General features: G+C 44.0%; 1 protein-coding gene across 11 annotated transcripts in view; it reads left to right on the top strand.

Annotated features, from left to right (window-relative positions):
- Positions 1-26,553, top strand: part of LOC135550935 (disks large homolog 2) — a 291,390-nt gene that overhangs the window by 77,687 nt on the left and 187,150 nt on the right. The window contains exon 1 of one of the 11 annotated variants that reach the window (XM_064982196.1): positions 10,929-11,065. The exons of the other annotated variants lie outside the window; for them this stretch is intronic. Coding sequence (XP_064838268.1) covers positions 11,021-11,065 — 45 coding nt within the window. The 5' untranslated portion in view covers positions 10,929-11,020. Of the gene's footprint in view, positions 1-10,928; positions 11,066-26,553 lie in introns of those variants that run through there. 11 annotated transcript variants of the gene reach the window in all.

Below are 26,553 nucleotides of genomic sequence, written 5' to 3'. Positions count from 1 at the left end.
CTTTGAAAGCTGTGAGGTCCGGAAGATCCTTATTGATCAGGAGCTAAACAATAGTGTAGAGCAGAGCTGGGCTGCATCTGGATTCATTTCAGAGGAAGCCTCTCTATCCCAGCTGTCCACAATTAGTACAAGATCACTTTGGTTACTTAGAGCATGCACATCCTCTTTCTTTTTGGTTTGTTTTAATAAACCCGACTGATCAAATAATCGGTCTGACAAATGATAACCTTTTTGAATTCTGTGTTAATGGTTTTTGTCTTTTGATAATTTTGTCTTGGCAGAAGTTGTGTGAAAGTAATAGTCAAGGTTTGTTGTTGGGCAGAAAGGAATACTAGTCCAGGGTTGGTGTAGGCCAAAGTTTCCCCTAGACAAATGGTTAAGGTTATGATTGGGAGAACCCAGATCCGATATCCTAGATCAGAACCAAGGCAAAATGTCATTCCAGAGCACCTGCTTTACAGTTGTTTGACTTAATTGTAATGACTAATCATTGAATCCAAGGAAGTCTCAAAATAAGTACTCTCTCCCATAATAACCACTCTTTCACTGCTTTTCCCTCCTTCTCCGATGACAAGTAACATCAAGGTCCTGTTCATTCAATACCAAAAGGAAGAAAACAGACTGAAACAGGGAGGGACTACCTCGGCTTATCCAATAAATCATGTTATTTTTTCCCCATTGCAAAGTGTTTTAAAATGTTTTATTTTGTGTGTCCTAATGAACATGACCCAGCAGCTCCAGGATGATGATAATGTTAATTCCCTTTCTGAAAGCCTAGTGAAATATTTATGTTTGTTTCCATGCCATGTTAAATTCATGATGAAGAACACTGTACTGCACTGTGGCGTACACTGCCTTCAGCATGTAGGTGTCAGAAGGGTTTTCATTACAATGTACTCATTCACTCAAAACCATTACTGTGATCAGTTTACCGGGTTAGGCAAAGCAAAATAATGTCATTCCTCCTGTGCATCCGAAAGAGTGACTTCAAAATTGGACGTCCTGAGGTTATTATTATTATTTAAAAAAAAATATATATACAAAAATGTACCCTAACACCCACCCTTAACCTTCTAAATTTGACGTTTGGAGCAACATTGCCATTTAATGTTTGGAGAAACATGGATTAACGTCTAATTCTGCAGTGAGGCTGTGAGAACTTGTTGTGAATAGGAATCTCACCTGGGGGTGTCTGTGTGTTTTTTGTGTGTGATGCATATATTTTCCTTTGTTATGTATTAGGCACATAGTCTGGGTGCATACTGCATGTGTCAGAAAGCAGAAGAGGTGGGGTATAGAGAGAGAGAGAGAAAGAGAGAGAGAGAGGCTTGCTAGCTTACTTGACAGTCTCGCTCTAGATACTGAAGTATTGAGTCTGAGGAGTTGACATTTTAATTATATTCAGGCTGCTGTGCTAGAAATAGCATATGTATCATGCATGATAGAACAGTGCTTCTGTTGCAAAGTGACTGTCACAGGAAAGTATGCCCACAATTGAAAATTATAATAATAATAATTGTGTAGTTTAGTTTCATATACTTCATATTTCAATTGAAATTCCATATTTATCACACAATGTGTAGTTGTGCATACTGTACATCAATGCAAATGCCTGCAAATATGCAAAACAACCAATTCCAATACAAATTGAGCCATACAATACAGCCCCAGTGTTTTTTCTGTTGTCATTGACCAGCTTGACTGCAATCTTTTACAAAACTAACCTTCTGGAAAAAATAACTATGTTTGCAGTGTGAAATTTATACATTTCAATTTACACCGGCTTTCTTGCTACATGGGAAGATTTCTGAATTATTTTGTGAGCCCACTTCCTGGTTTAGAGTTGGGCTCTGACTGCACATCCACAGCATTTCATTGAAATATACAAGTGTAATATTTGTAGCTCACTGTGCAGCCTGGCATGGCGTCAGACAGTGGACTCTGTGACTGGGTAACCTGGGGAACCGCTGGGAGTCCCAGATCGAATCAACAGAACCCCCCCCCCCCATCTCAACCATTAGACTCCAAGCCCCATATTTCTACTCTCTGTTTTGCTAGCTGGCGCTATTTCCTGAATCTCTTATTCTCTATTCCTGTTTTTGTCATTCGGACTCCTTAAAAAGAAAATGACGGAACGTTTTGTTATGGAACACCTAATTCCCTAATGGTGTTAGCTTGCTGTGCTGCTTGTGATCATGGCAGAGGTGGGTCGGCATTTGGTTTATTTCATTCTTTGTGTATGAAGACGAGTGCGAGGGATAGCTGATTTTTTAACCTGATAACTGATTGTGTGGGGAGTCAGTTCAACTCTCCTCGCAGTACAATGAGATTCCCTAACTATTGAAAATGTTATCCATTTGGCTTTTTCCATTGTTATCCGACTTGTCGTGTGAGAACCGATTTGCATGACAATCACAGATTTGTTTACAATGGCCACAAACTTTGGACTGCCATAGCCAAGGGTATGAAAAAGCTGCTTCAGTTTTGCAACATGAATGGACAGAATACTAATTCAGACAATGTTGGTATCTCTGTGTTTGGTTATTGAGCTAACCCCAAAGTAATGGTTGCTACTAGCTCACTATGGCCAGGGATTCCACATCGGCCACGACACCCTCTCCAGTTTTAAGCATAGCAAATGCAGCGTAATGATATGTAATTTTCATTCCACAGGAGTATTATGTAATGATAGTGAGGCACATTGAGGGCATAGCTGTAACAGAGAAATAGAGAGAGGAAGAAGAAGAGAGCCCTCCTACACTGTAGTGTTTTGATTGTCCACAAAGTCACTTTTTTCTTTTAGATGGACCATCAATTCTCTAGGTGGGGCTGTAATGCAGAGGACGCCTCTCCATACAGTAGCATGGGCAACAACAGGTCATGTGTGTAACAGGAGCTCATGTGATTTTATTCCGTTACACTTTATTTCAATGTTCTACTCAAATGGCTCTAAGGCTGTGGTAGACCAGATTTACAGCGTAACGTATTGGACATGAAAGAAGAAGGACTCTTTTGTATGGCAGGGACTGTTGGCAGTGTAACATTCATTATCAGTAATGCCAAGATCTGAAAGTGAATTTAAATACATACGAGACAGGATGAAGTCCCCAGACTAGCAATTTACACCAGTGCCATTAATGGTCCTGATTGCACGTGAACACGTAGAGCGATAGCTGGTCGCCCGACCAATGACCAATCCAGATTCAGACGGGAATTGCCAAAAATGAGTTTGAGGGACGGATGGAGAGAGACCAATTGGTTCAATAACCTCCTTACACCAACCTGAGCTGTTATGCAAATTACCTGAAAATCCTTGAACGTTTCCAATATTCTGGTAGTTTACTAGTCAATTTCGAAAGTTACCGGTAATATTACCTTCCTTTGCAACCCTACACTAAGCTGATCTCAAGATGAAATGATGTCCAGGGCACACGACACCACAGGCACACACCTGCTTTATCCCTTGAGGGCAGGTAATCCTCAGTTACAGTCCTCAAGGGCTTCAGTGGCTGCTTCTTTTGATCCTTACCTTTTAATCAGTGACTGACTTAGCCCTTGGAAACCTGTTCAGTGGCTGATCAATGAAGTTCCAGGGTGAGGAGAAATGATGTGTGTTTCCTTTATCTGAGCATCCATGTACAATAAACCCAGTCAGGTCTTTTGAACCAGTTTTGCTCACTGGGAAACCCTTTCCCCTGTGTCAGTTCTGCATACAACAAAAGAGACTCCTCAACCTCTAGGTCTAAACGAGAACTGGATACAGAGGTATTTTAAACATATCTCCTCTGGCTGAGACAAAGGTGTGTCTAATGATGTGGGGTTACAAAGTGGTGACTTTCCTATTTCAGGAAGTAGTTAAACCCCTTACCTGGAAATGTTGCCTCCAGCCTTAAGCGTAGTGTAAATCTAGGGGAGAGAAAGGTTCAGGTTTGTGTCACAGGTTGACGATGGTGTGTGTAAGGGGATATTTTTGGAAGCAGGGCGAGGCGAGAGCAGCAACCGCCGGCGACCCTGGATTTGGCTATGTCCGAAGAGATGAGCTTCAGCGAAGGCCTGCAGTGACCCTGTCAGGAGCATTCTCACAGAGCTGAGATTCCACCCAGATCAAAGTGGGATGTAGCAATGTCTTAAAATGGTCCAGAAGTTAAGCTGTGCTCACTGCAAGCTGCTGCTTTTAAACCACATTTGTTTTGTGTTGTTCATATTGCTGTACTGTAACTGTAAACCATACATTATTAAACATAATAGTTGAGGGCCACTAAGTTATGCAGGTTATGAGCAACTTTTCTGACATTTCTCTTGCATTTTTTGTTGAGTGATGGCCTTAGACCCCTCAAAATCATCTCTGGACATTAAAGCCAGTTCCACTGTATTTTTTGATTGTTCCCCTTTAGTCAAGGACTGATTTAGACCTTGGACACCAGGTATTTGCAATTAATTATCAGGTAGAATAGAAAACCAGCAGGCTCTGGACCTCGTAGGGTAAGCGTTTAATACTGGAGAAAAAATGTGTCAGGTCAGTGGGAAAGCTCAAACTACCTAGAGCATTGATATTCCGGGGTGTTCTATGAGGACATGTTCTAACAGACTGTAAAAATAAACATTTAGCAAAGCAAATTGCACAGGCTTCACAGTGTGTTGTTTGTGTGCTTGATCGTAATGATTTAGAGGGACTAGCTGCAGGAGTGTCAAGGTAGACTGTTCTAACAATTAGCATCTTCAATGGGAAGAAATTGAATGGATGTTTTTCAAAGTCACAGTAGTTGATGTAGGATGTTTGCCACAGATCTGCTTCTAGAGTCTTGCTTTGAGTTGAAGCAATCTAGTTTTAAAAACAATGCAGAAACCACATTCACGGTAAACGCTGCATATGTTGGCTCAATCGGAAATTACCTTTAAATGGTGCATTGTCCAAATCTGCAAAGGGATTGAATTCCGGCCTTAGAGTTAATGACAAAACACACCGTGCCGCTGAATGGTTAAAAGCAGAGCTTTGGCCGTCCTATCGCCTCTGACCACAGAACATCAGCCATCATTTTTACCGGAAATTCTACATGTTGGCAGGTGGTGTGTGCACGTCCAATGTCCGTTATGGTGTGTCTTTACCCAATACATGTAGCCATGACAGAATGATACCCACCACAACTCCAACCAATTGTGCTTTTGGAACACAATTTGAGTTGTTTCACTTTCCTACTCAAATCTCCAACTTTCCAAGGAGTTTACTTTATGGGACATGAGTGGGTGGGTGGATTGAACCCCCCCCCCCTAGACGGCTCACCTGCCCCCCCCCCCCCCCCACATCCCCTTCCCACAGTGTCAGCACTTTGAGGGGCTGCCTACAGAGAGGGATTAGCTCTGCGACGACCTCCAATTTGATATATCAGGGGATTAAGTCTGTCATGCAGCCAGTGGAGTGAGAAGAATACAGTATGGAGAGCAATAAAATGCTTTATTAGGGAGAGAGACTACGGTATCCGTATCCCATTGCCCTTTTGCCTCTGTTCACTTCATGTTCCTCAGCAACTTTTAGAGAAGTCACTGTGTTCTGGTGAGTCATTCAGACTGGCACATTCTTTCTCCCATTCTCTCAGTTTCACTCACCCTCTCTGTGCACTCTCAATCATCCAGCTCAATTCTTTATAGAAAATATTTCAAAACAACACAGTTGTCTAAAGAGGCAGTTGTCCAGAGTTTGGTCACCTCTCACTTGTGGATACATTGATTAAACATTTTAGACTCTCGTATCTGACAGTAGGAACTCATATTGTGTCTGACGCAATTGAGCATAGAAAAGTAGCTCTTACTCTCTCTTTCTCTCTCTCTCTCTCTCTCTCTCTCTCTCTCTCTCTTTGTCTCTCTCTCTCTTTGTCTCTCTCTCTCTTTCTCTCTCTCTCTCTCTCTCTCTCTCTCTCTCTCTCTGTCTCTCTCTCTCTTTGTCTCTCTCTTTGTCTCTCTTTCTCTTTCACTCTCTCTCGAATTGCTGGCCCATGTAGGGAAAATTCTTTAACGAATATATTTGTAAACACTGATAAGCTTGTATAAACATTTTGGGCAAAAGCTTAACTGTCCCCCCCAGTTTTATCATTGGAATGTGATACAAAACGAGGCACTGGTGTGCTTTAGGACCATGTGGACGTCTCCGAGCGGTCGGGTAGGCGGTTTGGCGTGTTTATCCGACTGAATAAAAAATATAAATATAATAATTATGTTCCCCCCATTTCTCAAACCAAAGTTGCGCCCCTGATAAACATTATAAGCCTTCCATTCCATAAATATTTACTATATTTTATAAAGTGTTTATAAGCATTTATATACATTTATAAGCATGTGTAAATACTTTTTCATGAAGGTTACTAGAAAGTGTTACCATTGATTGATATAGGCTTAAGGGAATAGGAAGACAGATCCTCTGGTACTTGATTATCCCCATGCAGTTATGTGGGGCATGGGGATAATCCTATGAGTCATAATGCTGGAGGAGGACTCATTCCTAAACAACCTCTCCATACTGTACTTCAGCTCTTCCACTAGAGTGTTGTAGTATGGAATAGTAATGGCTGTATTGTATAATAGCAGTATATTATATTTTTAATGCTGACGTGTGTTAAGTATAAGGCAAGCGTGCATATGTTGTGTGATTATGAGTGTGACCACTCTCGAAAAAACACAGACACACGCACGCACGCATGCACGCATGCACGCACGCAGTAGTAGGTGAGATTCAATGCATGACTCTACCTAGACCACATGGAGCAGATTGTTTGGGTATGCAGAAAAAACTATCCTGCATCTGACCTTTAATACTACCTGTGTGAGTGTGTGTGTATGTTTTGTGTGTGTGTGTGTGTGTGTTTTGTGCATGTGTATGTGTGTGTTGTGTGTGTCAGAGTGTATGCACATGTGTATCTGTGTGTGTGAGGGTGACTCATCCGTTCAGTGGGAGACGCCTCTGGGAGAAGATATATTTATACTTGCTTTGCTGCTGCTTTGCCAGTTCTTCCTCGGTGCTGCCAGCATGGATCCAGTCACACGTTTGATTGTGAAGATTAGGATTTTATGACACTTTTCATCCATTAACACACAATGCACTCTATACTGTATCACACAGGGCAAGCACCACAGATACCCATAGCACTTCATCTCAGACTCAGCACTATTTAAAGTTCCCCATGGTTTAGAGGTTACAGAAGGTCGGTAGTTCAGCGCTCTGTTGCAGACCCTTTAGGCTATTTCTAACTATCATATTCCCTCCTCCCAAATAGAATGGATCTGTGTCAATGTGTGGATTGCTTGTCATCCCCGTCATTTTCCTTTCTCACAACATTTTCATTTTTCATTTTATGTAACATCATTACCCTAGTGATAGCATTTCATGGTACCCATGCTGGAATGTTAGCCTAATGGTACCCATGCTGGTTGGTTAGCCTAATGGTACCCATGCTGGAAGGTTAGCCTAATGGTATCCATGCTGGAATGTTAGCCTAATGGTACCCATGCTGGAAGGTTAGCCTAATGGTACCCATGCTGGTTGGTTAGCCTAATGGTACCCATGCTGGAAGGTTAGCCTAATGGTATCCATGCTGGAATGTTAGCCTAATGGTACCCATGCTGGAACGTTAGCGTAATGGTACACATGCTAGAAGGTTAGCCTAATGGTATCCATGCTGGATGGTTAGCCCAATGGTACCCATGCTGGAAGGTTAGCCTAATGGTACCCATGCTGGAACGTTAGCCTAATGGTACCCATGCTGGAACGTTAGCCTAATGGTACCCATGCTGGAAGGTTAGCCTAATGGTATCCATGCTGGAATGTTAGCCTAATGGTACCCATGCTGGAAGGTTAGCCTAATGGTACCCATGCTGGATGGTTAGCCTAATGGTACCCATGCTGGAACGTTAGCGTAATGGTACACATGCTGGAAGGTTAGCCTAATGGTACCCATGCTGGATGGTTAGCCCAATGGTACCCATGCTGGAAGGTTAGCCTAATGGTACCCATGCTGGTTGGTTAGCCTAATGGTACCCATGCTGGAAGGTTAGCCTAATGGTACCCATGCTGGTTGGTTAGCCTAATTGTTAACACAGCTGCCTCCAGACTATGGATACCACCTACTGGAGCTGGGTAATTCATACCCCGATAAATGTCCTGAATTGATGCGATAATGATAAATAGAAAATCTATAACATTAATGTGCACCAGTTGTTGTTTTATTATTATCCTATAAACTACTACTATGGTTGTAGCCATCAATTGTCCCATTAACAATCACCCATATTAGCAAACTTATTTCATTTCAAACTTCACATTTCTCTATTTTATGCTATTTATCGCAATGAACGATTTCAGTAAAGTGCCTGTGATAAGTCATCGGTATGGTTGGGGTCGATTATTTCGGTTTATGGCCGTAGCTCTACCACTAACCCAGCAAACAGTGTACGTTCCTACAATGCCCCAATTTGGTGTCCAGCTAACGTTATCATGACAAGATCCCATAGGGCATGCCATAATGGTTCTAAGAACATTTGGAGAAAATTAACCCATTTGTTTTTTGACATTTCTAGAATGTTTTATGAATGTCCATGGAGAAAACTTTATAGCCATGTCATGGGAACATTCCTAGGAACTTTTGAAAAACATTGACTGAACTTTTAGAAAACTTTTCCATTTTAACCCTCCCAGAACGTGTGTGTTCTGGGATGCAGAGGAAACCGGAAATAGTTTGTTGGGTTTGGCAGAAGAAAGAATCTGTCACATTCTTCCTGTCTCCCTCTCTGTCTGACTATAGTAAAGTAAATACATGTGACACATGAGCTAGGTCTACATGAATTTCAAGACCACATTAGCTATTGCTGTGTTTGACTATAGTATTATTAACACATCTTTACATTTACATTTACATTTAAGTCATTTAGCAGACGCTCTTATCCAGAGCGACTTACAAATTGGTGAATTCACCTTCTGACATCCAGTGGAACAGCCACTTTACAATAGTGCATCTAAATCATTAAGGGGGGGGGGGGGGGGTGAGAAGGATTACTTATCCTATCCTAGGTATTCCTTGAAGAGGTGGGGTTTCAGGTGTCTCCGGAAGGTGGTGATTGACTCCCAACCAGCATGGGTACCATATAGGGAATTGGTCTTTCTTGTGGTGTTAACACATTGTTGCACATGTACTGTAATGAATCCTAGTAGTCTCATCTCTTCCTGTGCACCAACCAACCACCCCCACTTTTCCTCCTCTTCCTTTCCTCGCAACCTCCTCGTTTCTCCCCCACTCCTCTGTCCCCTTCTCTCCTGCCCGCCCGCCCGCCCTCACTCTCTCTTTCTCTTTCCACTCATCTCACTTTGCTTCCTATTGCTCTGAAAAACGAAGGGAGATCTGTCTCGTCCATTGCACTGTAAAGCAGCTAACTGCCGAACAGCGAGTTACCACGGTAACAGGGAGTCTGGCACCAAAAATATATTTTATAAAGCATCTTTGATACCTCCCACTGCATTCTGCCTCATGCCTGCTCACATACCGCCACTTTCTACACTCTGAGGCAGGATGCATACGAATGAAGAGCATCAAGCATTTACATGCCACATCCGGCCTGGAACCCAAATCGACACATAATTGGCCCTCTGCTCAAAATAGGGATATTCTGATTATTGGAGCTGCGGCCCTCTCTATGACTTCCGGAAGAGTAATCCTGCGCTGATACTTTATTGACAGAAATCACATGGTGTGTGTCATATGTGTAATATATTTTGATATGTACATTGAGCCCAGATATCCTTCATCTTGTATATTCAGACTCCATTGGTATTCTATTTCTGGAGACAGAACTTGCTCAGTCTCCAAACTTGGGGATATGATATTAACTTCATAGACAATATGTTAAGTTGCTGGGTCTTGCTATCAGGAATATTAAAACCTTTTCTTACAATCTGTTATTTGACGCAGAGCAGCTGTTTAGCTATTACCAGTGTCCCTTACAGTTTTGAATCAGTAGTTGTGAAAGCTAGAGTAAGAGCTTGGTTTGTGCCCCCTAGTGGAACCCAAGCCCACCTACAGCCTTCACATTGTCAGCCTTATGCTCCTTGTGCGCTGCAATGCTTTTTGTCCCTGTGGTAGATTTGCAGAACCACCTGCTGTTAATGCTGAAAAAGTAAAGTGTTTCCAATCTGACGAAAAGGAACCTGTAGTGGAGTAGTAAGGTTTTACTCCACCTCATCGCTATGAAGCGACTAAGATTTTTCTGCTGCCGAGTTTGGAGCTGGAGATAGTCCGCTTTTCCCAAGTGCAAGTTGTCCTCCACCACATCTCTCTCCCACCCCCGCCACCCGCCACGCCTTCTTCCTTTCTCTGCGTCTAATTTAGGTTTTTGATTAATCTTGCATAAGGTGATCACACTCCGTCACAACAAGCAGAACTTCCTTCTCTCTCTTTCCCTCTGCTTCCTTCCGTCTTTCTTCCTCCATCCTCCTGCCTCCTTCCTTCTCCCATCTTCCTCCTGCTTCCTTCGTCCTTCTTTCTTCTTCCTCCTCCTCCTTCTTCCTTTTTTCTTCTTACTGTAGAAAATAGTACAAATGAAGACAAACCCTGGAATGAGTAGGTGTGTCAACTTTTGACTGGTAATACACGCACACGCACACACACACACACACACACACACACACACACACACATGTACATGTAGCTCATGTACATATCACTCTCTCACTCTCTCTCTTCTCTCGCTCTCCTCTCTCTCTCTTTTACTCGCTTACTCTAGGCAGCTGAATCCCGCCTGCCTGTCAGCTGGAGTGTTTGATGTAGCATTGCCTCCTTCCTTGCCCACAATGTGTCTGTGTAAAAGTCGCCCAAGCAAGGGATCAGTACGGTATCCCACGCACTAAAGCAGCGTAGACCTCGCTCAGTGATGTAACATTTCTCTGACCTGGTATTTTGGTGCTCTCTTGCCTTTCTTTTGTTTCCTTCTTAAAAGAAGCTCAGCCATCACATCGTCAGCCTTATGCTCCTGGTGCACTGCAATGCTTTTTGCATGTTACTGTGCACTGGGAACAAGTGCTGCGAAGGTAAGGAATCGACAAGTTTTCCAGTGCTTGCACATGTGTGTGTGTGTGTGTGTGTGTGTGTGTGTGTGTGTGTGTGTGTGTGTGTGTGTGTGTGTGTGTGTGTGTGTGTGTGAGAGAGAGAAAGAGATAGAGAGGGAGCGGGAGAGTGGGAAAAGGGAGGTCGCAAAAGTATTGGTTGGAGTGTAGCCAGGAACACAGCTGGTAGATTTTTTGTTGCGCCTCTTTCTGAACGCCTCTTTCTGAACGACTCTTTCCAATTGTATGAATGTTACCATGTAGGGTGCCATCTTTCCTGAATTGAGGAGGGATACTGCAGTAGGCTAAAAGTGGTTGTATCGCCAAGCCTTTCCATTCTTCTTTCGAAAGTGCTGAGTAACACTCTGCCCGATGCCCTCTGACAGCTTGAATACAAAGCATAATAATGCATGCAATCATTTCTAATGAGGCTAGAGTCTTTGTGTTCTCAGCCACAAAAGGGGCTTTGCACCGCTCTCCCCCTTGCATTGGTAGAGCTGAAAGAGAGCAATCCCCAACCTGCTTACCTTCCCTGTGACTGGTTTGTGCGTACACGGATATGGTACTGCAGAGTTTGCGCCTGTTTGCCATGGTTAGCCCAGCGACGTGAACTCTTTTCAGGGTCGAAGTCAATGCATGTCTGGAGATTTCGCCCAGTCATGGGGAGAGTCACTCTTCTTCCCTGTCTTCTTTTATCTTCCCCTCTTCCCCACCCCTTCTGGTAAAGAAGATTCCATAGAAAAATATTTGCCATATCCACAGGGACCAGTTGCTTTGTGGCCATTGTTGTGCCAGTGTTCCGAATCTCGATTGAATTATTGCTTAATTTGAATGAATGCTGAGATTATTATTGAAACAAAAATGGAATGGTGTATCAGCAGTCACACTTCTTAATGTATGTCCCTGTACCTGGACTACAGATACTAACGAATGGCACACTGATGGATTACTGATGGATCAGTCCCATCCCACTAGGCCAGAGATCATCAACTAGATTCAGCCGCGGGCAGATTTGATCTTTGAGCGAATGACTTTATTTTATTTATTAGGATCCCCATTAGCTAACGACAATACAATAGCGACCGCTTGTCTTAGTGGGATCCGACAAATCATGAAAAAGACATTAAAGACAAAAGACTTTACAATTGACCTACATTTAAAAACGTTAACATGTAGCTTGTGTTCATATATCATTTACACATGTCAGTACATACACACAACTAGTAGGTCACATGGGGGAGAGGCGTTGTGCCGGGAGGTGTTGCTCTATTTGTTTTTTGAAACCAGGTTATATAGCCTACACCTTCACAATAAATCCATTATTTATTATAGACTGCTCTAAAAAAGCATGATATGAAGAAAATGTAGTCTTATTTCAGAGGAACAGAATAGCATACTCTGAGTTGTCCTTATGTTAGGTCCTGATCTGGCTGTGCCAAATGGCTGTGGACTATACTGGTTCATTTAGCAGACAATATTTACTTATAAGGCTGTGGTGTTATTTTATATTATGAAGAATGCATTTGAACAAAGCAGAAATATTTTCTTCATATGATTTTTTATTTAACTTGGCAAGTCAGTTTAGAACAAATTATCATTTACAATGATGATGTAGGAACAGTGGGTTAACTGCCTTGTTCAGGGACAGAACGACAGATTTTTAGGGGATTTGATCTAGCAACCTTTCAGTTACTGGCTTAACACTAACCACTAGGCTACCTGCCGCCATATATACATATGAAATGAGTAAGGCAGTATGTAAACATTATTAAAGTGACCAGTGATACCATGTCTATGTATATAGGGCAGCAGCCTATAAGGTGCAGGGTTGAGTAACTGGGTGGTAGCCGGCTAGTAATGGTTATTTAACAGTCTGATGGCCTTGAGATAAAAGCTGTTTTTCAGTCTCTCGGTCCCAGCTTTGATGCACCTGTACTGACCTCGCCTTCTGGATGGCAGTAGGGTGAACAGGCAGTGGCTCGGGTGGTTGATGTCTTTGGTGATCTTTTTGGCCTTCCTGTGACATCGGGTGGTGTAGTTGTCTTGGAGGGCAGGCAGTGTGCCCCCGGTGACAGCAAAACAGCATAGATGTGCATCACTTTAAAGTTTAATATTATTGCCTACCTTTCATAGATATTGAAAAATGAAAGGTTTTGAAACAAATGCCTCAACAAAATGGACCTAAGGTGTTCTCTCAACCGCAGCATATTAGGAATGGATTGGGCAGAGAGAAAAATACTGATGACAGTGAAGTGCCACTGTGAATATGGGGGCGGACAAGCTGCTGCTACGGTGGTGTGTGTGTACATGAGTCCTTTTTTGCGTCTTATAGCTGGCACCATTCCGTGAGTGTAACCCTTTCCAAAAAATATTACATGCAGTAATTGGTTTATCGGTTCATACAAAAATGATGCATGCATGACAATAAGCCATTTTTGATAAAAGCATCTACTTAATGCCATAAATCATAATATTTTATTATCATGGAATTTTCTCATCTCACTGTGCTTCTCACTGTGGAAAAAATGGACTGTAGCATCACCTGTGACATCATAAAACACACAGAATACTTTGTTCTGTAGGTGCATTTCACAACAGGAGCTGAAAATGATAGACGGCAGTGAGCCCCAGGGTTTTAATTTGAATGTTTAATTTAGAGATGAATAAAGTGGTCAGAAATATGCATGCCTTCCCCGTCTGCCATTTGCGTCAGTCCGAAGATGATGCTAATCCCATGTCCCCAACGCTCTAGGCGACCAGTTTTGATAGCCTTTAGCCGCACCCTCATACTACTCCTTCTCTGTTCCGCGGGTGATGTGGAGGTAAACCCAGGCCCTGCATGTCCCCAGGCACCCTCATTTGTTGACTTCTGTGATCGAAAAAGCCTTGGTTTCATGCATGTCAACATCAGAAGCCTTCTCCCTAAGTTTGTTTTACTCACTGCTTTAGCACACTCTGCTAACCCTGATGTCCTTGCCGTGTCTGAATCCTGGCTCAGGAAGGCCACCAAAAATTCAGAGATTTCCATACCCAACTATAACATCTTCCGTCAAGATAGAACTGCCAAAGGGGAGGAGTTGCAGTCTACTGCAGAGATAGCCTGCAAAGTAATGTCATACTTTCCAGGTCCATACCCAAACAGTTCGAACTACTAATTCTGAAAATTACTCTCTCCAGAAATAAGTCGCTCACTGTTGCCGCCTGCTACCGACCCCCTCAGCTCCCAGCTGTGCCCTGGACACCATTTGTGAATTGATTGCCCCCATCTAGCTTCAGAGTTTGTTCTGTTAGGTGACCTAAACTGGGATATGCTTAACACCCCGGCAGTCCTACAATCTATGCTAGATGCCCTCAATCTCACACAAATCATCAAGGAACCCACCAGGTACAACCCTAACTCTGTAAGCAAGGGCACCCTCATAGACGTCATCCTGACCAACTGGCCCTCCAAATACACCTCCGCTGTCTTCAATCAGGATCTCAGCGACCACTGCCTCATTGCCTGTATCCGCTACGGTGCCGCAGTCAAACGACCACCCCTCATCACTGTCAAACGCTCCCTAAAACACTTCTGTGAGCAGGCCTTTCTAATCGACCTGGCCCGGGTACCCTGGAAGGACATTGACCTCATCCCGTCAGTTGAGGATGCCTGGTCATTCTTTAAGAGTAACTTCCTCACCATTTTAGATAAGCATGCTCCGTTCAAAAAATGCAGAACTAAGAACAGATACAGCCCTTGGTTCACTCCAGACCTGACTGCCCTCGACCAGCACAAAAACATCCTGTGGCGGACTGCAATAGCATCGAACAGTCCCCGCGATATGCAACTGTTCAGGGAAGTCAGGAACCAATACACGCAGTCAGTCAGGAAAGCTAAGGCCAGCTTCTTCAGGCAGAAGTTTGCATCCTGTAGCTCCAACTCCAAAACGTTCTGGGACACTGTGAAGTCCATGGAGAACAAGAGCACCTCCTCCCAGCTGCCCGCTGCACTGAGGCTAGGGAACATGGTCACCACCAACAAATCCATGATTATTGAAAACTTCAACAAGCATTTCTCAACAGCTGGCCATGCCTTCCGCCTGGCTACTCCAACCTCGGCCAACAGCTCCGGCCCCCCCGCAGCTCCTCGCCCAAGCCTCTCCAGGTTCTCCTTTACCCAAATCCAGATAGCAGATGTTCTGAAAGAGCTGCAAAACCTGGACCCATATAAATCAGCTGGGCTTGACAATCTGGACCCTCTATTTCTGAAACTATCCGCCGCCATTGTCGCAACCCCTATTACCAGCCTGTTCAACCTCTCTTTCATATCGTCTGAGATCCCCAAGGATTGGAAAGCTGCCGCAGTCATCCCCCTCTTCAAAGGGGAGACACCCTGGACCCAAACTGTTACAGACCTATATCCATTCTGCCTTGCCTATCTAAGGTCTTCGAAAGCCAAGTCAACAAACAGGTCACTGACCATCTCGAATCCCACCGTACCTTCTCCGCTATGCAATCTGGTTTCCGAGCCAGTCACGGGTGCACCTCAGCTACACTCAAGGTACTAAACGACATCATAACCGCCATCGATAAAAGACAGTACTGTGCAGCCGTCTTCATCGACCTTGCCAAGGCTTTCGACTCTGTCAATCACCATATTCTTATCGGCAGACTCAGTAGCCTCGGTTTTTCGGATGACTGCCTTGCCTGGTTCACCAATTACTTTGCAGACAGAGTTCAGTGTATCAAATCGGAGGGCATGCTGTCCGGTCCTCTGGCAGTCTCTATGGGGGTGCCACAGGGTTCAATTATCGGGCCGACTCTTTTCTCTGTATATATCAATGATGTTGTTTTTGCTGCGGGCAATTCCCTGATCCACCTCTACGCAGACGACACCATTCTATATACTTTCGGCCCGTCATTGGACACTGTGCTATCTAACCTCCAAACGAGCTTCAATGCCATACAACACTCCTTCCGTGACCTCCAACTGCTCTTAAACGCTAGTAAAACCAAATGCATGCTTTTCAACCGATCGCTGCCTGCACCCGCATGCCCGACTAGCATCACCACACTGGATGGTTCCGACCTTGAATATGTGGACACCTATAAGTACCTAGGTGTCTGGCTAGACTGCAAACTCTCCTTCCAGACCCATATCAAACATCTCCAATCGAAAATCAAATCAAGAGTCGGCTTTCTATTCCGTAACAAAGCCTCCTTCACTCACGCTGCCAAGCTTACCCTAGTAAAACTGACTATCCTACCGATCCTCGACTTCGGCGATGTCATCTACAAAATTGCTTCCAACACTCTTCTCAGCAAACTGGATGCAGTTTATCACAGTGCCATCCGTTTTGTCACTAAAGCACCTTATACTACCCACCACTGCGACTTGTATGCTCTAGTCGGCTGGCCCTCGCTACATATTCGTCGCAAGACCCACTGGCTCCAGGTCATCTACAAGGCCATGCTAGGTAAAGCTCCGTCTTATCTCAGTTCACTGGTCACGATGGCAACACCCATCCGTAGCACGCGCTCCAGCAGGTGTATCTCACTGATCATCCCTAAAGCCAACACCTCATTCGGCCGCCTTTCGTTCCAGTACTCTGCTGCCTGTGACTGGAACAAATTGCAAAAATCTCTGAAGTTGGAGACCTTTATCTCCCTCACCAACTTCAAACATCAGCTATCTGAGCAGCTAACCGATCGCTGCAGCTGTACATAGTTTATCGGTAAATAGCCCACCCACCTACCTCATCCCCATACTGTTTATATTTATTTACTTTTCTGCTCTTTTGCACACCAGTATCTCTACCTGTACATGACCATCTGTTCATTTATCACTCCAGTGTTAATCTGCAAAATTGTAATTAATTCCCTACCTCGTGCCTTTTGCACACAATGTATATAGACTCTCTTTTTTTCCTAATGTGTTATTGACTTGTTAATTGTTTACTCCATGTGTAACTCTGTGTTGCTGTCTGTTCACACTGCTATGCTTTATCTTGGCCAGGTCGCAGTTGTAAATGAGAACCTGTTCTCAACTAGCCTACCTGGTTAAATAAAGGTAAAATAAAAAAAATGTAACATTGGGGAATTTATGTTGCCCACACAATGCTTACGGTTTATAACATACAAACAGTATGGTTTTCTGATGTCTGCTGTAGTCTTCTCTTCTTATGTTTTTACTGGGGGTTACTCTGTCCGTGTGGCTATTTTTAAATCATCGTAAAAGTTATGGTGACGTTCTTGACTACAAAAACTACAAGGTTTTCTGCTTAAATATCTCTGTTGCAGAAAACTTTGTCGATTTGACTTATTTCTTGTTGTTTAGTCAATATGAATTATCCAGATCATCCAGAGTTTGAGAGAAATTAGACTTTAAGAGTTTGCTTTAGCCTGCCTGTAGTGCCAGATGGACGGGGTTTTCATTTTAAGAGTTTGCTTTAGCCTGCCTATAGTGCCAGAAGGACAGGGTTTGCATTTTAAGAGTTTGCTTTAGCCTGCCTATAGTGCCAGATGGACGGGGTTTTCATTTTAAGAGTTTGCTTTAGCCTGCCTATAGTGCCAGAAGGACAGGGTTTGCATTTTAAGAGTTTGCTTTAGCCTGCCTATAGTGCCAGATGGACGGGGTTTTCATTTTAAGAGTTTGCTTTAGCCTGTCTATAGTGCCAGATGGATGGGGTTTGCATTTTAAGAGTTTGCTTTAGCCTGCCTACAGTGCCAGATGGACGGGGTTTTCATTTTAAGAGTTTGCTTTAGCCTGCCTATAGTGCCAGATGGACGGGGTTTGCATTTTAAGAGTTTGCTTTAGCCTGCCTACAGTGCCAGATGGACAGGGTTTTCATTTTAAGAGTTTGCTTTAGCCTGCCTGTAGGGTCAGATGGACAGGATTTGCATTTTTGCTACTGTTCTATTGGATCCAATGTGCTAGAAAAGCTCAATCAAGTCTTGCTAAAGTATTTTAAATTATTTCAAATACACTCTTTAAAAAAAGGGTTCCAAAAGGGTTCTTCTGCTGTCCCCATAGGAGAACCCTTTTTGGATCCAGGTAGAACCCTTTTTTGGATCCAGGTAGAACCCTTTTTGGTTCCAGGTAGAATTCTTTTTTGTTCCTGGTTGAACCCTCTGTGGAAACGGTTCTAAGCTCAGCAAAAAATAAACGTCCCTTTTTCAGGACCCTGTCTTTCAACGATAATTCGTAAAAATCGAAATAGCTTTACAGATCTTCATTGTAAAGGGTTTAAACACTGTTTCCCATGCTTATTCAATGAACCATAAACAATTAATGAACATGCACCTGTGGAACGGTCGTTAAGACACTAACAGCTTACAGACGGTAGGCAATTAAGGTCACAGTTATGAAAACTCAGGACACTAAAGAGGTCTTTCTACTGACTCTGAAAAACACCAAAAGAAAGATGCCCAGGGTCCCTGATTATCTGCGTGAACGTGCCTTAGGCATGCAGCAAGGAGGCATGAGGACTGCAGATGTCGCCAGGGCAATACATTGCAATGTCCGTACTGTGAGATGCCTAAGACAGCGCTACTGGGAGACAGGACAGAACGCTGATCGTCCTCGCGTTGGCAGACAATTTGTAACAACACCTGCACATGATCAGTACATCCAAACATCACACCTGCAGGACAGGTACAGGATGGCAACAACAACTGCCTGAGTTACACCAGGAACACACAATCCCTCCATCAGTGCTCAGACTGTCCGCAATAGGCTGAGAGAGGCTGGACTGAGGGCTTGTAGGCCTATTGTAAGGCAGGTCCTCACCAGACATCAACGTCACCTATGGGCACAAACCCACCGTCACTGTTTTGTTATTATTTAGTATGGTCAGGGCGTGAGTTGGGGTGAGCAGTCTATGTTTGTTTTTCTATGATTTGGTTATTTCTATGTTCCAGCCTCGTATGGTTCTCAATCAGAGGCAGGTGTCATTAGTTGTCACTGATTGAGAATCATACTTAGGTAGCCTGGGTTTCACTGGGTGTTTGTGGGTGATTGTTCCTGTCTTTGTGTTTGCACCAGATAAGGCTGGTTTAGGTTTTCACGTTTATTGTTTTGTTAGTCTGTTCATGTGTAGAGTCTTTATTAAAGTACCATGAATAACCACCGCGCTGCGTTTTGGTCCACCTCTCCTTCAACTAAAGAAAACCGTTACAGAAGAACCCTTATTGGTTCTAGATAACACCTTTTTGTGTAGTATTTTAACACAAGTCTGTTTTCAACTCATCTCAATTACTTGGATTGAGTATGATTTGAAACAACATTTGTTGGTGTAAGAATGTGTTGGTGCCTGTAGGGGAGCACATCTGGCCCCTGCCTCTTTGTCTGTAAATATGCTTTTGTTTTTCTCTGCAATAGATGTCATTGCAGCAGTATTACTGCTCAGCCTAGTGGTTTAGTTACATGCCCATTCAGGCCCATTAAAACCAACACATTCAGCCTCCTGGGTGGCGAGGTGGTCTAAGGCACTGCATCCAAGTGCTTGAGGTGTCAGTCCTGGGCTGTGTTGCAGCTGGCCGTGACCGGGAGACCCATGAGGCGGTGCACAATTGTCCGGGTTAGGGGAGGGTTTGGCCGGCCGGGATGTCCTTGTCCCATCGTGCTCTTGTGACTCCTGGGGCCGGGCACATGCATGCTGACACGGTTGCCAGTTGTACGGTGTTTCTTCCAACACATTGGTGCTTCTGGTTTAAGCGAGCAGTGCGGCTTGGCGGTGTTGTGTTTTGGACGACGCGTGGCTCGCGACCATCGCCTCTCCCGAGTCTGTACAGGAGTTATATCGATGAGCCAAGACTGTAACCATTAAATGGATACCACGAAAATTGGGGAGAAAAAGTGGTAAAAAATTATTATAAATAAACAGCACATTGGGGAGGCAGAGTAGCCTAGTGGTTAGAGCGTTGGACTAGTAACCGGAAGGTTGCAAGTTCAAATCCCTGAGCTGACAAGGTACAAATCTGTCGTTCTGCCCCTGAGCAGGCAGTTAACCCACTGTTCCTAGGCCGTCATTGAAAATAAGCATTTGTTCTTAAATGACTTGCCTAGTTAAATAAAGGTAAAATAAATTAAAAAATCACACGTACCTCTGTGCAGACATACAAAGAAACACGCGCGTGTGGGCACACCCACATACTCCCATGTCTGATACCCTTGATGATAAGCTGTAGTCAGTGGTCTGATACTTCAGACACTAGCCCATGGCTTATTCTTCTCATGAGGACCAAGTGGAAAATAACAGCCCCCTGCCTCTTACACTGAGCACAGGGATCAATGTCAAACCCTGTTCTCCCATTGTTATAGCCAAGTTCTGAATGCAATGTTCCTGGGTTGTTCTGACCCATTTCCCCCAGTCCCACTGCTTGTCTGCCCACTGGCCTAGATGCTGTGTACTGTCTCACTCTATCAGAGGTTTCCCTGGACAGAGCCAAAGATATAATTATACTGTGGCTCAAGTTTGAGATCAGCCAACTATTTTGAGATTGAGAATTTGAATGGCCGCCATGTTGGCACCGAACATGAGAAAACAAGCAACACACCCACATAATCTACATCTGGAGTAGCTTGCTGTTGCCCCTAGATGCCTGACTTTGGTCAGTTTAGCATTTTCTCCATTAATAGTTCAGGTTAAGTTTGGGGGAGGGTGAGCTGATCCTAGATCTGTACCTAGTGGAAACTTCAGTCCGATGTATCCACTTCCCTTTTTTCACTTCTTACATCTCAATGTTTGGTGAGCATTCTCCATGGGCAAATGAACTTGCTGTGTGAGGTAAAACTGCATGCTTTCATTCAATCTTCAGGAGATGAGCATTGAAGAATATTTTTAAAAAGTGAATTACTGCCACAACTTGGACTGCAAGGTACTGTACAAAGTTACACAACTACTGTAATCTCAGGGCAGAGCTGTCTCCTGTGCTCTGTGCGGTCCAGTGTAAAGTAACAAAATGTTTGGACAGAATACAGCGAGTGAACTATACGATCACACTCTCTTTTCCCTGATATCTTGCAGACTCTTACTCATTCACTCACTCTTCACACCCCTCCTCTCCCATCACTCTCTCTCTCTCACTCACTCACTCACTCACTCACTCACTCACTCACTCTAGACACCCTCCTCTCCCATCACTCACTCACTCACTCACTCACTCACTCACTCACTCACTCACTCACTCACTCTAGACACCCCTCCTCTCCCATCACTGACTCATTCACTCTCCAACCCAGCAACTGTTTGTAGTCTCCCATGGCTAAATGTTGTTTCAAACTGAAGCATTTGGAAATATAGAACTGGAATTTTGGTCGTGAGTTAGATATCAATCCGATCAGTCCAGTCCATTCATTGGTTGGTTGACCATGCTAGTGCATCTCCCCTCAAAGTCACTGCATCATGTGATTTTTTTGAAAAAACAACTGACATGCATGTACTGTACGTAAGGAATCCCCCTTAATACCAAACCTGAGGAACATGCAATCAATCAATCAATCAATCAAATGCATTTATAAAGCCCTTTTTACATCAGTAGAGGGCTGTTCAGAAACCCAGCCTAAAATCCCAAATAGCAAACAATGAAGCATGGTGGCTAGTAAAAACTCCCTAGAAAGGCAGGAACCTAGGAAGAAACTTAGAGAGGAACCAGGCTCTGAGGGGTGGCCAGTCCTCTTCTGGCTGTTCTATCGCAGTGCGTCCTACTTACCATGAACCAAATTCATCCTATTTTTTGTCAAACAATACATTTCCCCCACTCTTCTCTGCATGTGCTCCTCTTTTAGCTCCCACACTGGCTGGTGGTGCAGCTGCTAAATGTGTCCGGGCTACAACAAGGGCCCCTCTTAGTTTCTTCTTGGCTGGGCTCTCTGTATTGGGTGTGTGTGGAGAGACTCTTTGCCGCAGAGTGGTAGGTGCAGCGATGGGGAAGCAATTCGTAGCTGTCCCACATTCCGGCAGCATTGCTGACACACACACACACACACACACACACACACACACACACACACACACACACACACACACACACACACACACACACACACACACACACACACACACACACACACACACACACACACACACACACACACACACACACACACACACACACAGAGACACACAGACACAGAGACACAAACACAGAGACGCAGAGAGAGGCAGAATGAGCAGCAGCCAGTCTAAAACCTGCCAGAGTGAGCAGTAGCAGTAGTTTCAGGAGAGCTCCTTCCAGTCAGGCAGTATCAGAGTGACTGAATCCTGACAGAGTTCCTGAAACTCAGACAGCAAGCATACACACTCCATACACGGGCATGCAGGACGAGAAGGAAAGGAGCTCTGAGGTAAGAAAACACTCAATAAATTATGAGTGCTCTTTAAACTTCAGTGGTGAGTTAGGGAGCTGGCAGTGTTAAAGTGATAAAATGAAGATCCTGACTTGCTTTAGTAGTGTGTGTGTATGTGTGTGTGTGTGTATGTGCGTGTGTCTTGTCTGCGTGTGTCTCGTGTGCGTGTGTCCTGTGTGTCCTGTGTGTGTATTTGCTGTTGTCTATCCCAGCAGGCTTTAGACTGAGGAGATATGCAGACTGAACTCTCTTGAAAACAACTGCAGCAAAGTCTCTGCCTTACCACCTACCTCTCCCTCGCTCTCTCACTCCCTCACTGTCTCTTTCTCTTCCTCAACCTACACACACACACACACACACACACACACACACACACACACACACACACACACACACACACACACACACACACACACACACACACACACACACACACACACACACACACACACACACACAAAACAAACAACAAAAAGATGTCAAGGCGAGTGTCGGTACCGAGGATTGTGTTCTGATTGGACCTGCCACACATAGTGACTTACATATTTGAGAGAGAGAGAGTCCTGCAATAAAGCGATGAGATTAAATATCTAGTTTTAATCTCACGTGCACAAGTACAGTGAAAGCCCTTTCTTGCACACTCCAAACCCAGCAATGCAGTAATCAATATCATAATAGTAGTATTAAAAAATTACACAGTAGAACAAAAACACTTGAGAAATACAAATAAGAAATAAGAACAAAGGAAAGTAAGAAGATATATACAGTGTCAGTACCAATACCATATTTACAATGCGCAGGGATACTGGAGTGATAAAGGTAGATATGTATAGGGGTATTTGAGTGTGTGTGCGTGTGTAGAGTCAGTATAAATGTGCATGATGTGTGTGTGTGTTGGAGTGTCAGTGTGCGTGAGTATGTAGAGTCCAGTGAGTGTGCATAGAGTCGGTACAAAAAATACATACAAATACTAGGGTTATCTCAGTCCATGTTGCCATGTTGTTAGCTATTGAGCAGTCTTATGGCTTGGGGAAAGTAGTTGTTCAGCAGCCTGTTGGTGTCAGACTTGAAACACCAGTACTGCTTGCAGAGAGAACAGTCTATGGCTTGGGTGGATGGAGTCTTTAACAATTTCCCTGGGCTTCCTTTCACCTCCTGATATAGAGGTCCTGGATAGCAGGGAGCACGGCTCAATGATGTACTGGGCTGTCCACACCCCCCTCTGTAGCATCATGCGATCGATGCTGTTGCCATACCAAGCAGTGATGCAGCCAGTCAAGATGCTCTCAATGGTGCAGCTGTAGAACGTTTTGAGGATTAAAGCCAAACTTTTTCAACCTCCTGAGGGGGAAGAGGCGCCTCCTTCACAACTGTGTGAACCATTTTGAGTTTAGTGATTTGAAACCTGAGGAACTTGAAGCTCCCAACCCACTCCACTGCAGCCCTGTCGATGTGGAAGGGGGCGTGCCTACCACCGTTGTGTCATCAGCAAACTTGATGATGTTGTTTGAGTCGTGTGCAGCCAACGCAGTCGTGGGTGAACAGGGAGTACAGGAGAGGACTAAGCACACACCCCTGTGGGGTCCCCGTGTTAAGGGTCAGTGTGATTGAGATGATGTTGCCTACCCTCACCGCCTGGGGTTGGCCCGTCAGGAAGTCCAGGATCCAGTTGCAGAGGGAGGTGTTCAATCCCAGGGTCCTAATCTAGATGATGAGCTTGGAGGGGACACTGGTGTTGAACACTGAGCTTTGTTTTGTGTTTGAAAAAATAATGAGAAAGGGGTGGCTGATGTGTGCTTGTGGAAACTAAGAGAAGAGGGTGAGTTCATATTTTTTAAGTGAAATTAAGAGAGAGGACATCATTTTTGTTAAAGAATAATTCAGAAGCTCTTGGAGGTCAGTGGAAGTGGATAACTGTTTCTTTATTAAAAGTAAAACTGCGACATCATATTGAGGACAGAAGCTGAAAGAACAGACACACGTTCCTGGAGAAAGCAGATAGCTTGAGAGAGTCTGTTGACTTTTTGGCCCTGCTCCCTCTTCTTCCAGATGAAAAAAGTAGTCTCAGCGTATCCATCTCTCTCCATCTCCCTTCTTCTCTCTCCTCCCACTGTATTGCTCCCTTTCTCTCATCCAGAATGCAGTCATTGTTCATTTTGGGCCCTGTGCAGGGTAATGGGATGGATGGAGGGAGGTAGGGAGAGGGGTGAGAGGTTGTTCCATTTTCATGGGCTAAGAGAGATAAGTCAACATGGGCCATTGACAGACAGAAAACATGGCACTCACCCAGTGACTGACACACCCTGCTCTCTCTCTAGCCTCATCTGCTATCCCCATGAGCCCAGAAGCTACACGAATGCAATTCAGCATTTACAGTGCATTCGGAAAGTATTCAGACCCCTTGACCTTTTTCACATTTTGTTACATTACAGCCTTATTCTAATGGGGTAATTATGGTGTAATCTACACACAATACCCCATAATGACAAAGCAAAAACTGTTGAAACATTTTTTAGCAAATTTATCACAAATAAAAAACTGAAACATTACATTTACATAAGTAGTCCGACCCTTTACTCAGTACTTTGTTAAAGCACCTTTGGGTATGATGCTACAAGCTTGGCATGCAGTAATCAGGAAAGCAAAGGCAAGCTTTTTCAAACAGAAATTTGCATCCTGTAGCTCTATATATATATTTAAACATCTGTATTTGGAGAGTTTCTCCCATTCTTCTCTGCAGATCCTCTCAAGCTCTGTCAAGTTGGATGGGGAGTGTCTCTCCAGAGATATTAGATCGGGTTCAAGTCCGGGCTCTGGCTGGGCCTCTCAAGAACATTCAGAGACTTGTCCCGAAGCCACTCCTGCGTTGTCTTGGCTGTGTGCTTAGGGTCGTTGTCCTGTTGAAAAGGACCTCAGACCCTAGTCTGAGGTCCTGAGCGCTCAAAACCATCACTCAAAATGCATCATCACCGTAGTTTTTGCTCTGTACTGAAAGTGCTCTATCTAGAAAACTTCACTGCTGACATGCAAAACAAATTGGGACCAATGAACAACCATAGAGATGTATAGAGGCAAACCAATTTGAAGAAGAAGACAATGCTGTGATCATTGGCTGATCGCTCCCAAACCATAGGAATCCTCACCCACTTCACTACTTTAAAATGGTTGAAACCCCCAATGTCAATATCCATGTCAAAAATTGATCATTTCCAAGCAGTGATCTCTAAAGTTCTATGTCAACAACATACTTAAAAATAGTTTTTGAGTGAACTATCCCTTTAAAGGTAGACTCAACAATATGACAATATCATACACAGGGTGACTTCCTGGTTTCTGGCAAAAAAACAAAAACAGAATAGCGACCCCGGGTTATGAAAAACACTAACATAGTTTAGCGACCCCGGGTTATGAAAAACACTAACATAGTTTAGCGACCCCGGGTTATGAAAAACACTAACATAGTTTAGCGACCCCGGGTTATGAAAAACACTAACATAGTTTAGCGACCCCGGGTTATGAAAAACACTAACATAGTTTGGCGACCCCGGGTTATGAAAAATGATTTCGCCCGTGGGTCTTTAGGGGGCCGTGGCATGTGACTTTTTCCACATTTTGTTACATTACAGCCTTATTCTAAAATGGATTCAATGTTTTTTCCCCCTCATCAATCTACACACATGTCTCGAGCGGAAGCAGGCGTGACAGTACCCCCCCCCCCCCTCTAGGGGCGCCACCCGGCGTCCCACCTGGGCGAGCCAGCCGAGACATGGGCGCTGGGCAAGCCGGCTGGTGGTAAACTCCACACGAACCAGCAGGGGCGTGTGAGCCTGGCGAGCCAGCTGAGGCATTAACGCCTGTTGATCCTGCTGCGACTGAATAAAGTGTCCGAATACTTATTTAACTGTGGCATTTCAGTTTTTTTGTATAGACAGGTGTGTGCATTTCCAAATCATGTCTAAAAATGTTTACCTCAATCAAGTTGTAGAAACAGGATGCACCTGAGTTCAATTTTGAGTCTCATGTAAATAAAGTATTTATGTTTTTTATTTTTAATAGATTTGCAAAAAATTCTAAAAACCTGTTTTTGTTTTGTCATTATGGGGTATTGTTTGGAGATTGATGAGGAAAGCATTTAAATTAATCA

Source organism: Oncorhynchus masou, chromosome 12, assembly GCF_036934945.1.
Source record: "Oncorhynchus masou masou isolate Uvic2021 chromosome 12, UVic_Omas_1.1, whole genome shotgun sequence".
In the NCBI taxonomy this organism is placed as follows: domain Eukaryota; kingdom Metazoa; phylum Chordata; class Actinopteri; order Salmoniformes; family Salmonidae; genus Oncorhynchus; species Oncorhynchus masou.
Note: the sequence above shows the minus strand (reverse complement) of the source record. Positions and strands in the feature narration are given on the sequence as shown.